Raw genomic sequence first — 14,304 nt, 5'->3', positions numbered from 1 at the left:
TGTGTGTGTGTGTGTGCAGATCCCCTAGCTCCTGGTGTGGGGTTGGTGGCATCATGGGAGAAAAATTTACATTTGCGCTCCATGGTGTCTGCACGCACATATTCTGAGTGTATATGGGGCGATGCATGGGTGGTATTGAGAGTTGCCACCTGCCCCCATTTCCCATACAAATTTCAGCCACCTACTCCTCATGGCACGGTTTTGGTATGCCTGTGAAAATTGTGCTCATTTGAAGCCTATCGCGTTCAACTCTGATAAGTCCCAAATGAGGCCTATCACTCTTAATGAGTTAATTATTGAGTGATCTGAAAAGAAAAAAAAAAAAAAAGGCTAAACTTAACTAATGCTTTCACAAGATTAGTTTTTTTTACACCATAAATAATGTTTGCAGGGCAGGCAAAGATTGTTTGTGTTTCCTAACTCCCAATCAAATGAATGTTGCCAGACCCAGGGAGTTTTGTCCAAAACTTGAAGAAGCGAGTCATCACTTCTTTGGACAATCGTACATAACCTAAGTTTGAAAGTCATTGTAAAAGGGCACTACTGTACAGTACATCATACAACAAACATTGCTCTGTCTGGTTAAGCAGACCCATAAACCACAGCTAAGCAGTTACCAGGGTCAAGCAGACCCATCAACCACAGACAAACAGTCAGCACTGCAGTGACATGGGAAAAAAAAAAAAAAAAAAATGGGTGCACAAGAAAATTGCAATGGACACACAAAACATATTGGTAAAATGGAATAAAGTCATGGTAAAATAGAATAAAATCATAGTACAGTACAGTAAGCTAGAATAAAATCAGTGTCAACACTCACCATTCCTCGCAGGGTGTCATGCTGAATAACCCTCTAGCTCCATGGCTTTGTGTGTTGCACTGCACAGTACATCCCATGTGGTCTAGTGGCAGACCCTAATGAGCCTGAAGCAGGTAGGGAACAACCACAATAGCCACCATGTGTGTGGCCGTAACAACTGTCCGAGAGGAGCTGTTCACTACACAGTCGCCGGGCAGGAACTGGGAACGACCGAGGGGTTCTTTAGCAGACACTGGGTAAATTGTTCAGCCAGACATTGCGGCACCACTGGGCTGTTCCTGCCTGGGCGGGCAAAAGTGTTTGTGTGACCATAATTTCCATCTGGATGCAAGCATTTTCTCTGAATAAAATGGAAAAATGTACATATAATGGTTTAATACAGCCAGATCACTGTGTCCAGGTAATGGATCATCTGGATAATGGATGTCCAGATAATCAAGGATTTACTCTAATATCAGTTTAACTTGGTTTCATTGGGGATATGTTGGGGGTCAAAGGTCACATAACCTACAGCCTCAAGAAACATTTGTGCCACCCATGTAAAGTATGTCCTAGGCTGGTTTAAGTTGTCACCAAGGGTCCCCCCTGAGGCAGGGGGAGAGTGATGTATTTTCCATGTCAAAAGTTGCAGTATTTCACTTACAAAAAGTTCTCTCTCCATTAAATATCACACCCTGCACTATTCATCATACATTTGCACATTTTATGATAATGGTGGTGTTTCAGCGCACATGTAAACACTGGGTAGCCATCTTGGTTCAAACATATGACTGTTGGGACGTGCAGGTGGCACTTGGCTGCACGGGATCATTGTTCTTGGTCCTAAGAAAAAATCACATGTTATTTTTGCTATAATTAACCTGAAACTGGATATAAAATTTCATTGATCAATTGCATATTCAAACCATCACATGCTGGGGTGTGACTGTGCACTAAGTTGGTGTACAGATTGACTGACATGGTACAGGTAATCATTTAACCTAAGATACTAATAGAAGATTTGCAGTGACATCACTCATATTTCTTTATCTTCCTTATCAAATGGAACTGTGTGATTCCATAGACATCACCACAGAAACATACAGGTGTTAATCAGACTACAACACTCATTAATTTTCCTGCATATCTTACCAGTGTTGTAATATTGGCTGTACCAAGAGGCATACATTCAGTGTACCGTACGTCTATTATACTATATCAAGCTGCATACATTCATTCATTCATTCATTGCCAGATGCCACGTATCCCAAATGGGGTGGCCAAGGGCTTAGAGTTAATTGTTTTACAGGGAGGGGCACTAATCCTCCACCAACCCCACTTTGACACGTAGGGAGAACGAGCCAACAGCATCTGGTGTTCCCAGGCGGTCACCCATCCAAGTACTAACCAGACCCAACGTTGCTACATTCGGTGTAAATCTACTATACTGTAATTCTGGATGTATGTGTGTGTGTGTGTGTGTGTGTGTGTGTGTGTGTGTGTGTGTGTGTATGTGTGTGTGTGTGTCTGTACACCTAATTTTATTTCCGTGGTTGTATTGTAGTTTACAGAATATCAGCTAAGTTCATGTTGTCCTGTCTCCGTATCTTAAATTATCTGATCTACTGTACTTTTAAACACATGAATATTCTTTGCTTCCACCACCATCTCTTCGAAACTGTTCCAGATGTCTATATTTCTATTTGGACAACTAAATTTTTTCACATCTACTCCTCTTTTATTCATATTCATGTCCTCTTGTCCTTCCATCATCACCCTCCAACAGATCTTGTCTGTCCGTCTTTTCCAGATCTCTGACGCCTTTAAACATCATAATCAATTCTCTCTCTCTCCTCTCTCTCTGAGTGTTGGTACCTTCAGTTTCTGCAATCTCTCATCATTAAGAACTTTGTTGTATCCTGGATGCCATCCTCTATACCTTTCTGAATTTTCTTACATGCTTTTTTAAATGCAGTGACTCTTTATCACTGCTGCATTTTCTAATTTTGGTCTTATCGTGTCTGCAGTTATCTCTCTCAGTATTTCCTTATCTAGGTAGCTGAAAGCCTTCATATTGGCCATCAGTCTATATGCATTTCCAATGATTTATTTAAATGCTTCTCTGGTAATCGATTATCCTCTATTGTCACTCCTAGATAATTCTCTTCTCTTGCTTTGCTGATCCTCACTCTTCCCATTGTATGCTCATAATTAGGTGTGTGTGTGTGTGGAGGGGGAGGGGGTCATCAGGGATGCTGTGTTGGCAACTGTAAAGCAAACCAGTAATTTTCCCATGAAAATTTTTGCCTACTAGACCTCTCTGGAACTGTCTAAATAGTTCCCCATAATTTCCATACCGGACAGACACACAGACATACATTAAAAATATAGATAAGATACATTGGGCACAGCATAGTAGAATATGGAGTGGTCGTCCAGCAGTCTCTCTTTTAAAGCTGCTTTCTTGGTCAGCTGGAAATTGATAGCTTAAGATAATGTACTGTACAACATTATCCTTCCCTTGCCTAATGGTGCAACCAAAAAGCAACATTGGTAAGATATGGAAAAGGAATAATTATCAAGGTCAGAACAGTGGTTACACACTCCAGTGGTGCCATACAGTGGATGATCAGTTGATCATGTCTTTAAAAAAAAAACAAAAGCAAAGCTGTGACATCATGTGCTCTTTAGATTATGTGATACCATTATATGCATAGACCAGTCATCCACCCTTAAATTTTTTGAACAGCATTCTTAGTTTCAGCATCTTGCAAGGAGTAATATGGAACTGGATGTTGCCCTGATTTCGCACTAAGGAACTGCATGTTATTAGTTTATGAATTCCACTGGTCAATGCAATGTCATCTTATACTCTTGTGAATCCCCAGCCGTTATGCACGGTTGGGACTCTCTCCAGGACGGCGGGAGGAGGCTGGGCGTTGGGCCAAGCAGCTTCTAGACGAGGGACGAGCCAGGTTCCTTCGAACTCACGGGTTACATGCCCAGCTAGTGCAGTATGTTGACACTCACACTACACCGGAGAATGTGGCACTTATTGCGTGGAAGGACTAATCATTCTGGCTGCAAAACGCCTTACTAAGTTTTGGAGTACAGTAAAAGTCTTCCAGTCTGGCCACCAATAATCCAGAAATCCCAATACAGTACTCCGAATTTGTCAGGGCAAAATTTCTCAAATTTTTCTGGTCTTTTTTCAAAATTTTCTGGGCCATATCTAAGGATTTATCTGTTTGGACTTGGCCTTGGACTTGGATGTACCTCCCTGCAACTTCTATGCATTTCCAGTGAGTAAAACAAAAACCCATATCATTTTAAGAGTTTATTTAATGATCATGTACATATTTCTGATGTTTTCAAGGGGCCCTCCCAATAGTCCAAAAACCAACAGAAAAGTCCGAAAGACTCTCGGTCCCCTGCGATTCGGATTACAGGACTTTTACTGTATATCCAGCAGTGTTTTTATTCAGTACTTGTCAGTGATTGGAAGATAGAAGTACAACCCTGAAGGCCATAATGAAGATTAAATGGGGCAGGAACTGTGGACTGGACCTCCCCTCTCCCCCGTCCCCCTCCACTTCCTCGAATCCAACCACCCATCACTGTGTGGGTGCATGCAGTCACCTGGGAACATCCAAAGGGAATTTCTGCACCATGAAAGTATGGTAACCACCCTGAATACCTGTCTTAATTCAGTCAAAGTTGTCAGATAATAGATTTTCAGTTTCTGATAATGCCATACTCCCTGCCCAGCCCCTCTAAGAGGGGGTGTAACCCCTACAATAATATTGTACTGTATAACTGTCTGAACATAGTAAAAAAAAAAAAAAAAACATAGTTTCCCTAATAAAAAAAATCATGGTATGGTTTATTATGCAGTATTACTGTATCGTATTGTACATCTAGTGATTCATGCTGAAAAAATAGACATACAGTATAGTACATTATCTTAATGTAAAATATTGTATACAGGTATTGTATACTGTACTTTACTCACCATATTGTTGTACTGTAATACAATTTGTTGATTATTCTTATATGGTTAGTGGTGTAGAGGAGCTGCCATATTGTATTACCACGCGAATTACCGGATTATCTCCCACATCTTCCCGAGGGATGGGACATTCTTCATGCACTTGATGTGAGGGGGAGCCATGCACACACATGCTAGCATTAGAGTATGCAATATTAACCCCTGCAAAAACTCTGGTATAGTAACAAAGGGCACAGAGTCCACGACAAACTTAGTGTGCTCCTTCACGAGATGGCTTACTGTGTGTGACTGAGGTGGAGTGGGCAGGCTGGGCTACATTTTGGAAGGCATAGTTGGTGGAGTGTGGGTGGTGGGGAGAGGTGGGCAGTTTGAAAAATTAGGTTTCCCTGCAAGCTGTTAGTTAATGCCATTAAAAAAATGGACATCACATGAATTCAGCCAGATTTGTTTATTTTGGATAATGCAGCATTGGATAAATGGTGGATTACTGTCTACATTTACTCAGTATAAATATTTAGAATACTGTACATTACTTTGGTCATTATTAGTGTGATGCAAGTTTATTGTATTGCTGAGTAGCACTTGTATATTTTCATACACAAAGTAAAACTCAGAATAAAACTGCCCCTTCAAAGGAAGAAATAAACTGCCAAAAGCCCAAGTTTTCTCTCTCTCTCTATGTATATTGTTAAATATCCTAATCCTTATCATCCCAATCCTAATGCCTACCTCAAACATGAAATGACTGATGTTCAGAATCAGAGAGGAAGTATAAAAGTGGAACTATTGACAATGTGCTCCCAGTGAAATGGGCTACACCAGCAGTTTTCAAAAAGGTATGAACACCCCGAGGGTACTGGAACTGATGATAATGAGAGGAAAGGGAGGGTGGCTGGTTAAAAAGAGTCACCATTAGGAATGTTGAGGGAAGAATGCCCAGAGGTAGATCAAGGAAGACATGGAGTGAGATCCTGCATGGAGACCTAAAGAATGTGGGACTGAAAAGGAAAATGACCCAAAACTGCAATAGTTACTGTTACCATCAAGTAAAGAGATCTATATATATGCTAGCATGGCGCATGGCCTGTTAAAAGTGTGGCATTATCATTGTGCTGGAGGGATGCCTTTATGTCCTTGTACAAAGATATCACTGCCCTGACTTCCATGTTGTCTCCCCAAAGGAGGATGGTGGACTACAGAAGGGCAACCAGCCTGCAGACTATGGGGATTCATGTCCAGATGAACTTGGGGCCACAGTAGCAATGACAACTTTATACTCACCATCAACCTTAATTTTTTTCCTTCTAAAGATGGGGTTTTAGTTGGTTGGATCTAGAAGTATGAAAAGAGAAATTATGAAGGGGATGACTATGAACAGCACACCCTTTGAACTGAGCCATATAATAATTATTCACACATTATTAAAGCCCCAGAACCTTGGTTCCACAGTGGCCATCTGCACAGTACTTTTTGTACTATACTTTCCTTACAGAAAGGTTGGTAATTGATAGTTACCATGTCTTGGGAGGTATTACCATGGGAGCAGTGTGGAGCCAAACATTTGGTAGCTGGCCTTGCACAAACTCCCAGGTAGGGAACTCAGTCACATTACAAAGATTGGCTCATATTGTACAGTATCTCTTCTCTCTTGTATATAACTACAGTTTAATCCTAAGGGTGGGCTGAACTCTCAGGTTTGGATGGCAGCTGGCTTAGGAGAAGAAAGTCTGACTTCTAATTTGAGGCCTTAGGTATGAGTATGGCAACAGTAAGAAGAGGGGAGGGAGGGGAAACAATGGCAGAACATCACATCTAGTTCCACTATTGTATTAAAAAAAAAAAAAATGTTGTGGCTACATAAAATACTTATCTGGATGTGAACTTTATGGACTGAAGGCTGAAGCTGTCCTCCTGGAGTCCATCATTCTCCTTTAACCTGTGTATTGTGCAATTACCTTTTTTTTATCCCACCCTGTGGTGTGGAAAAAAAAAAAAAAATGTTTATTATAAATTTAAATATCCAGGGCATCATCTGATGAAAAAAAATAATAACAACATTAATCTCTCTCTCTCTCTCTCTCCATCTTTGTGTAGGGCCATGCATAAGTTTGCATAGAGGAGTAGTGAAAAAAAAAAAAAAAAAAAAAAAAATATATATATATATATATATATATATTTTTTTATTATAAACTTAAAGATAAACATCCAGGGTGGAAAAAAAAAAAAAAAAAAAAAAAAACTCTCTTCATCTTTGCATAGCACCATGTGTAAGTTTGCATAGGGGTGGAGTAGTCGGCAGCAATGCACGGCCAGCACAGCCTGAGCTGTGGCTTGCAACACGACGCTTCCCAGCCTGAGCTGTGGCTTGCAACACGACGCTTCCCAGCCTGAGCTGTGGCTCGCAACCCATTCTGTGTCGGAGCCTTTGTTGGCTTTTGTGCCTAGATTGCCAAGGGTCTGGGAGGCAGTTGCCTAGAATGTCGGACATTTTCAACTTTCTTTTTGTTCCATGAATAGACCAGAAAAGTGGTCAAAATAAGCCTAGTGATTGTGAAACTGCTCACCTTGGCGGTTTTCAACCTGAAAAAAGGTGTTTTGGTCCAGCATGCCCAGATTTGCATCAGATGGCTAAGTTCAGATACCATCAGTGGCTATGTGGATAGATAGTCCAGTTTGGTGTGGAGTGGATGGATGCATGTACAGTAGTACCGGGTACTTGCAGTACAAAAACGTATCCTGACTTAGGTAATGCAGCCACAGTTGAAACTATGGTGATGGAAAGTTGAGGTTCTGTGCAAATTTTAAATATTTTCACATTCACTTTTTTTTATATTGCACACAGTCACATTCGTTATGGTATATAACACATTTCTTATTTTCCTTACATTACTTGATTTCATGATTTACTTCAGTATACTTACATTTACTTATATTACTTTCATTATGTACACTCTTGATGCATCACTATCAGTTAGTTCATCACTTACAAGTTCTGAAGATTCAGCTGGAAGTCGGGAGTAACCACAACATCTTTGACCATGCAGTTACTTTCAGATACTGTTAGCAGCTGCTGTGGATAGATAGTCCATTTTGATGTTGAAGAAGTGAATGCTTGGAGTATTTGTAATATGGAAACAACCTGGTGTAAGTAATGTGGCCATTTTTGAAATTATGATGATGGGAAGTTGGGGTTCCATACTAATTTTACTTATTTTCACATTCACTTTTTTTTATATTATACTGGTATACGGCATGGGAAGGGAGGAGGGGTATCCATCATCCCATTTTCTGTCAAGCACTAAGGGCAGACTCAAACAATTTTGCCAAACAGGGTGGTACTCCCGAGGGGAATGGGAATGCTGGTGATAGGGAGAGCTGGAGCTCCTGTTTCACTGTCTATCTAACCATCCCCCTTTGCTGACCATTTCAGTGTGACAGTAACATGGAAAGTAGACCAGCATACTCTCCCAAACATTTCCTCTAACTATCTTATGCACTACACCACATGCGCTTTACATTTCACACAACGTATCCCACTACATTACAGGGGTTGGCACCAGCAAGGGCATGCGGCCAGAAAACTTTGCCCCCGCTACCTAGTGGTGGACTTCTGGGAGGAGGCGTGACAGGGGTTCCGCTGGCATAGATCATGGGTCCAGGGCGAGATGGGGCTCGGGCCTGTGCTAGAGGGTACAGGGCATTGTGGTTCCCAGGCTGCCACTTCCCCCCAATAGAGAGGGACCCGAACCTAGGAGTAGCGCCCCAGGAGGTTGCCCTATCAGTGAGTGTATAATGGCGGGATAGTTGCAGTGCCAAGGCGCGCTTGGAGGGTGTCCATGCAGCTGTCCTAGCAGGGTGGCCCAAGGCCACTACCACAGCCACTGGTAAGCTGGTGGGCTAGGGGTCCCAGATCCATTGCCTGGACCTGGGACTGTGCAGTGAGTGGGGCCTGTGGTATGTCTATCCCCCTTTATTAATACTGAATAGGACAAAACACAAGTATAAGTTTCAAAGCAAGCCTGAGGACAGTAACTCACCCAGGGGAATGAGCGTGGGTTCATGGAATGTGGGAAGTTTGAGGGGAAGAGCGGGGGAAGTCGTTGAGGCATTCAGTAGGAGGTGGGTGGATGTGGCGTGTTTGCAGGAAGTCCGATACAGGGGTGGATCAGCCAGAAAGATTGTTGGGAAGGACTGTTACTATAAGCTGTTTTGGAAGGGGGGGACAGATGGATATGTGGGTGTTGGTGAGATGGTTGCAGAGAAATGGGTGGAATATGTTATGAATGTTATAAGAGTAAGCGATAGGATATTGGTAATGAAAATTCTATTTGGTAGAAAGAGAGCTGCAGTTATATCGGCATATGCTCCACAAGCAGGATTAGATGAAACAGAGAAAGATAGATTTTGGGATGATTTAATATGTATAGTAGGTGGTATGTGGGATGATGAGATAGTGGTTTTGGGAGGGGACTTAAATGGTAATGTAGGTGAAGCAGCACAAGGTTATGAAGGAGTACATGGGGGATGTGCGAATGGTCTAAGGAATGCAGAAGGGGAAAGGATACTTGAGTTTGGGGAGGCAACGGACATGATTGTATGCAACACATATTTTAGGAAAAGAGAGAGTAGGTTAATTATGTATGAGTCTGGGGGAAATAGCAGTCAGATAGATTATTTTTTGGTTAGGAGGGCTGATAGGAGGTTAGTGAGGGATGTTAAAGTTATAGGAAGTAAGGAGTGTGTGCAGCAGCACAAACTATTGATTCGTGATATGGTGCTTAAAGAACGAGTGATGAAAAAGAGGACTTATGTACCTAGGAGGAAAATATGGAAGCTGAAAAACCAAGTAGTAAGGGATGCCTTCTATAGCGAGATGAGGAGAGTGGTGGCTGAACAGAGGCTGTAGACAGAGGCGTTAATGAACAGTACAGAGCCCTCAAGAACAATCTCTTGAGAGTTACTGATGTAACATGCGGTTGGACAAGAGGACCACCAAGACATAAAGTAACTTGGTGGTGGGATGAGGGTGTAGAAGCTGCAGTTAAGGAGAAAAGAAGGCTTTTCCGGGAATGGAAGAAGGGTGGCAGCAAGGAGGAATACTTGGCTGCCAAGCATAGGGCTAGAAGAGAGGTCTACAGGGCAAAATCTGAGTCACAGAGACTTTTACTTGATAACCTAAATCATGAGGAAAGGAAAATATGATATTTAAGGTGGCAAATCAGATGAAGAGGGATAATCAGGATATCATAGGTGAGCAGTGTGTGAAGAATGATGAAGGAAGGGTAGTGGTGAACAGTGAGGATATTAAAGATGCATGGAGAGAGCATTATAACTGGTTGTTGAATGAGGAGTTTAACTGGGACAGGGAAGGTTTGAAGCCAGCAGATCCAGTGTTTGGCCCTTGGCCTTTGATTGATGCTGCTACTGTGAGTGAGGCAATAGGCAGGATGAAGGTGGGGAAGGCAGCAGGTGTGTCTGGGTTGACTGCCGAAATGTTGAAGGCCTCCGGAGATATAGGGGTGAGGTTAGTCAATGACCTGATAAATATGATTATTTATGAGTGTGTTGTCCCAGATGATTGGCTGAAGAGTGTAATTGTAAATGTGTATAAAGGGAAGGGTGATGCCCTGGAAAGAGGAAATTATAGGTGTATAAAGCTTTTAGATCAGATAATGAAGGTAATGGAGAGAGTTTTAGAAGGTATGATTGGAGAAAGAGTGAATATTGATGAGATGCAATTTGGGTTCATGCCAGGTAGGGGGACCACCGATGCCATATTCATTATTCGACAGCTTCAGGAAAAATATATTGGTAGGAGAAGGGATCTGTATTTTGTTTTGTTGATTTGGAAAAGGCCTTTGACAGAGTCCCTAGAGAGGTGGTGAAGTGGGCAATGAGAAAGCTTGGCTTGGAGGAGTGGCTGGTTAGGGTGGGTATGGCTATGTATGTGGGTGCTCACACCCAGGTAAGAGTGAACGGAGATTCGAGTGATGAGTTTTCTGTGAATGTTGGTGTGCATCAGGGATCAGTTTTGAGTCCCATGTTATTTATCATGGTACAGTACTTAAGCCCTCTCACGTGCCTTTAGAAACTGACTCCCGTGGGAGATGTTGTATGCTAATGATTTGGTGTTGATTGCAGAGAACGAAAGGGAGGCGGAGGAAAGGTTTAGGAAGTGGAGAGATGGTATGGGGCACAAGAGCTTAAGGGTAAATGCAGATAAAACAAAAGTGATGATATCTAGGGTTTGTGGCGGTACTGTCAAAGACGAAGGAGAGTGGTCATGTGCAGTTTGCCACAAGGGCGTGGGAAGTAATTTCATCTTGTGCGGTGTTTGTGATAAATGGGTGCACAAGGGATGTAGTGGTATCAGAGGTAGACTGCGAGATAATGCTGATTTTATGTGTACGGCATGTCGGTGAGAGCAGGTGGAGATTATCAGGCATGAAAGGAGTGAGCTTGCTGGTGAATCTCTTTGAGTGTGTGGAAGAGTTTTGTTACTTGGGAGACACACTGTGTGCTGGAGGTGGGGCTGGAGCTAGCTCTGTGGCTAGGGTGAGAAGTGGTTGGAAGAAGTTCAGGGAGCTCCTTCCTCTTCTGACATTGAGAGGGCTCTCCGTACGTGCTAAGGGGTCTTTGTATGCAGCATGTGTTAGGAATGTAATACTGTATGGTAGTGAGACCTGGGCAGTAAAGGAGGAGGATATTTGCCAGCTCAGATGTACAGAAATGACAATGATTAGGTGGATGTGTAGTGCATCCCTGCGTGCAGGGTCTGGGGGGGCTGGGTTTACGATGGAAGAGTTGAGAGGTAGGATGGGACTGGAGTGTATTGGTGTTGTGTTAAGGAGAGGTAGATTGAGATGATTTGGACATGTGGAGAGGATGGGGGATGATAATTGGGTGAGGAAGGTGAGAAGTGTTAATATTGGGGGTGGGGTTGTGAGGGGTAGACTGAGAAAGACATGGGACGGGGTCATTAAGTGTGACTTCAGGTTTAAGGGACTGAACAGGGAGGCTGCAATGGATCGTGCAGCATGGAGAGCCGCCATTAGGTGACCAAGGCCGATGCATGCAAGCATGTTAGAGCCTTTAAAAACGAAACAAAACGTGCAAAAAACCGTGTCCATAGATTTACAGACTCTGCAATTCAGGGTACTATGAGTCGGTCCATATACTGTATACTGTATATAGACTCAGCAGTTTTGACACCATTGGTTTGTCTGTATATCCCATTGGCACCTGGTGTCCTCAGTATACGATGGAACTGGGCTTTTTCAAAATCTGATAAAGAAGTGAACGCCAGGGTAGGGACCTATGAGCTCTGCGACTATGAGCTGACAGGTGGAGGGCTGCGTGCCTAGCACCCTTGCAGCAAAGTGCCTCGCACAGGAAGTCTGGGAGCCAATGGGATATATATGGACATGGCACGGAATGGGTTAAGGAGATAGGAAGGTAGTAGTTATCACCCGCTTTTAGCAAAGGGGAACGATAATGTTTTTGCCATTGTGTGTGTGTGTGTGTGTGTGTGTGTGTGTGTGTGTGTGTGTGTGTGTGTGTGTGTGTAATTCACCGGGTCGCCGGGTCGGTCAGGATCACTTGATGGTCGGGATCGTCAGCTTTTACCCTCCCGGAAGGGAGCTGAGAGCTCATATAGTCCGATCTAAGGGCAAGGCTGTGACCTTCACACACTCACACACCCGTCCCCTTGCTCAAGGGGGACAGTAACCACCCACTTCGTCAGTGAAACTTTTCGCAACCTGAGCGAGGCGCGAACTCCCGTCTACCAGATGGCAAGCGAGAGCGTTACCACTGTGTGTGTGTGTGTGTGTGTGTGTGTGTGTGTGTGTGTGTTCCCAACATCTCTCAAAATGTTGTGGACGAATTTTCACCAAACCTTCGGGAAATAGCAACTACGTGGATGTGTAGAAGCCTGTTACTTTTGGTGTGGATTTGGTCAGTGATGTCTGAATGCCAGCTGCCATATGTTTTTATATATGGACAGGCTTTTTGCAAAGCAGTGACTGAATTCTGTAGAGTTTTTGCGAATTTTCTTTAAATTTATTTTGTAGGTAATTTGTACTTTATCCAACAACAAATTTGGTGGGTGATTAGCGTTCAGCCCCCGAATGCTGTCTCTCTCTATTACCTCATATGCATGCAAAGTCTAGGTCCTCAAAAATGTAAATTTAAATGTTGATATGCCATTCCATTGACTATCAAGTTAAAGGGGTACCAAATCCTGTGTCATGCGGCTTTCTATATATACTTAACACCTTGGTGGATATTAATGCATGATTTTTTTTTTTTTTTTTTTTTTTTTTTTAGTGTGGGAAATAACTTTACATTGTTTAACACAATGCCTATGTGCATTCTTGCATAAGCTGCATTGCTAGTGGATCAATTTGCTTGTAGTTCTTTGCATGCATTTTAACTTTCCATCCCTGCTTTGACCAACCCCACTCAAAGCGCTGATCACCAAACACTTATGATAATAAGGAGTTTCCTAAGTCAGGTGATCACCAAGATGTTAATCCAACTACTTTGATACTGTAAATTCCCATATCTTGTCAACTTCCATTCTTTTCTTTCTTACAAACTTACTTTCCAGATCTGTTCTCTTTCTTCCTGGCTTACCTTGCTTCCTTCCACCTTCAAACTCACATACACCCATTTTACCATCCTGTCTACATTCATGTCTCCATTTTACCAAACCGTCTAGCACTCTCTTCCACTCTGCTTTTAGTAGATTTCCTTACATTACATCCTTTGAGTCACTAAATTTCTTATCTTTTTATTCTGCACACTCCTCAACAGTCCCATTTCCACTGCTCTTACTTCTGACATTTCACATACCTGTGCCATACCAGTCTTACACCCAGAGATTAATGTGGGTATTAGCACCAGTATGCAATCCTCTTGCAGCATCCATACTCTTACCTGTTTTGCATCATTTACCCTTCTTTTCAGTTACTGCACCATGGAACCATTCTTGTTCATTAATTCCAAGTCATTTGATTCAGAAGTACTGTACATCACACAGTAAGTCATCTGACTATTCTCTAATCAGCCATCATTGTACAGTGGGCTCGCACAGTGCGCGAGAGATTGGGTGGTCCTGGTCCTCGTGCAGTGTGAAATCACTCACTGAGAATACATAATCTTATGGGAAAAATAACATATGGCGGTACCTCCTCATACCTGGACATTTTTTGGCACTTAGAGGTCAAATTTTTCAGACATTGTACTTCAGATATAGCTACAACAACAAAAATATGGGCATTCACCTTAACAGCAGTAGACAGCAGGCCTGATGGACCTAAATAACAGGGGTTCCAAGGTGCGGCAACACACTTAGAGTGCTCCCACCACCACCTCGGCCGCACCACGCTTGTTTAACGTTGCCAATGTTGTATTATTCCAGGCTTTTACGAAGAAACTTACAGCCTGTTGAATGTTACATTTCTTCCAGAATGCAGCAACAGTCATTATGGTT

At 42.6% G+C, this 14,304-nt stretch overlaps 1 protein-coding gene across 1 annotated transcript in view; it reads left to right on the top strand.

The window, feature by feature from the left end:
* Positions 1–4,020, top strand: part of LOC145414186 (tRNA:m(4)X modification enzyme TRM13 homolog) — a 382,509-nt gene extending 378,489 nt beyond the window's left edge. Inside the window, exon 10 of the mRNA XM_080283763.1 lies at positions 3,688–4,020. Within this exon, the coding sequence (XP_080139889.1) occupies positions 3,688–3,871 (184 nt within the window). The 3' untranslated portion in view covers positions 3,872–4,020. The remainder of the gene's footprint in view (positions 1–3,687) is intronic.
* Positions 4,021–14,304: the final 10,284 nt, after the last annotated feature.

Source organism: Coenobita brevimanus, chromosome 13 (assembly GCF_032717465.1).
Source record: "Coenobita brevimanus isolate Jiangsu-jjx chromosome 13, ASM3271746v2, whole genome shotgun sequence".
NCBI lineage: Eukaryota > Metazoa > Arthropoda > Malacostraca > Decapoda > Coenobitidae > Coenobita > Coenobita brevimanus.
Note: the sequence above shows the minus strand (reverse complement) of the source record. Positions and strands in the feature narration are given on the sequence as shown.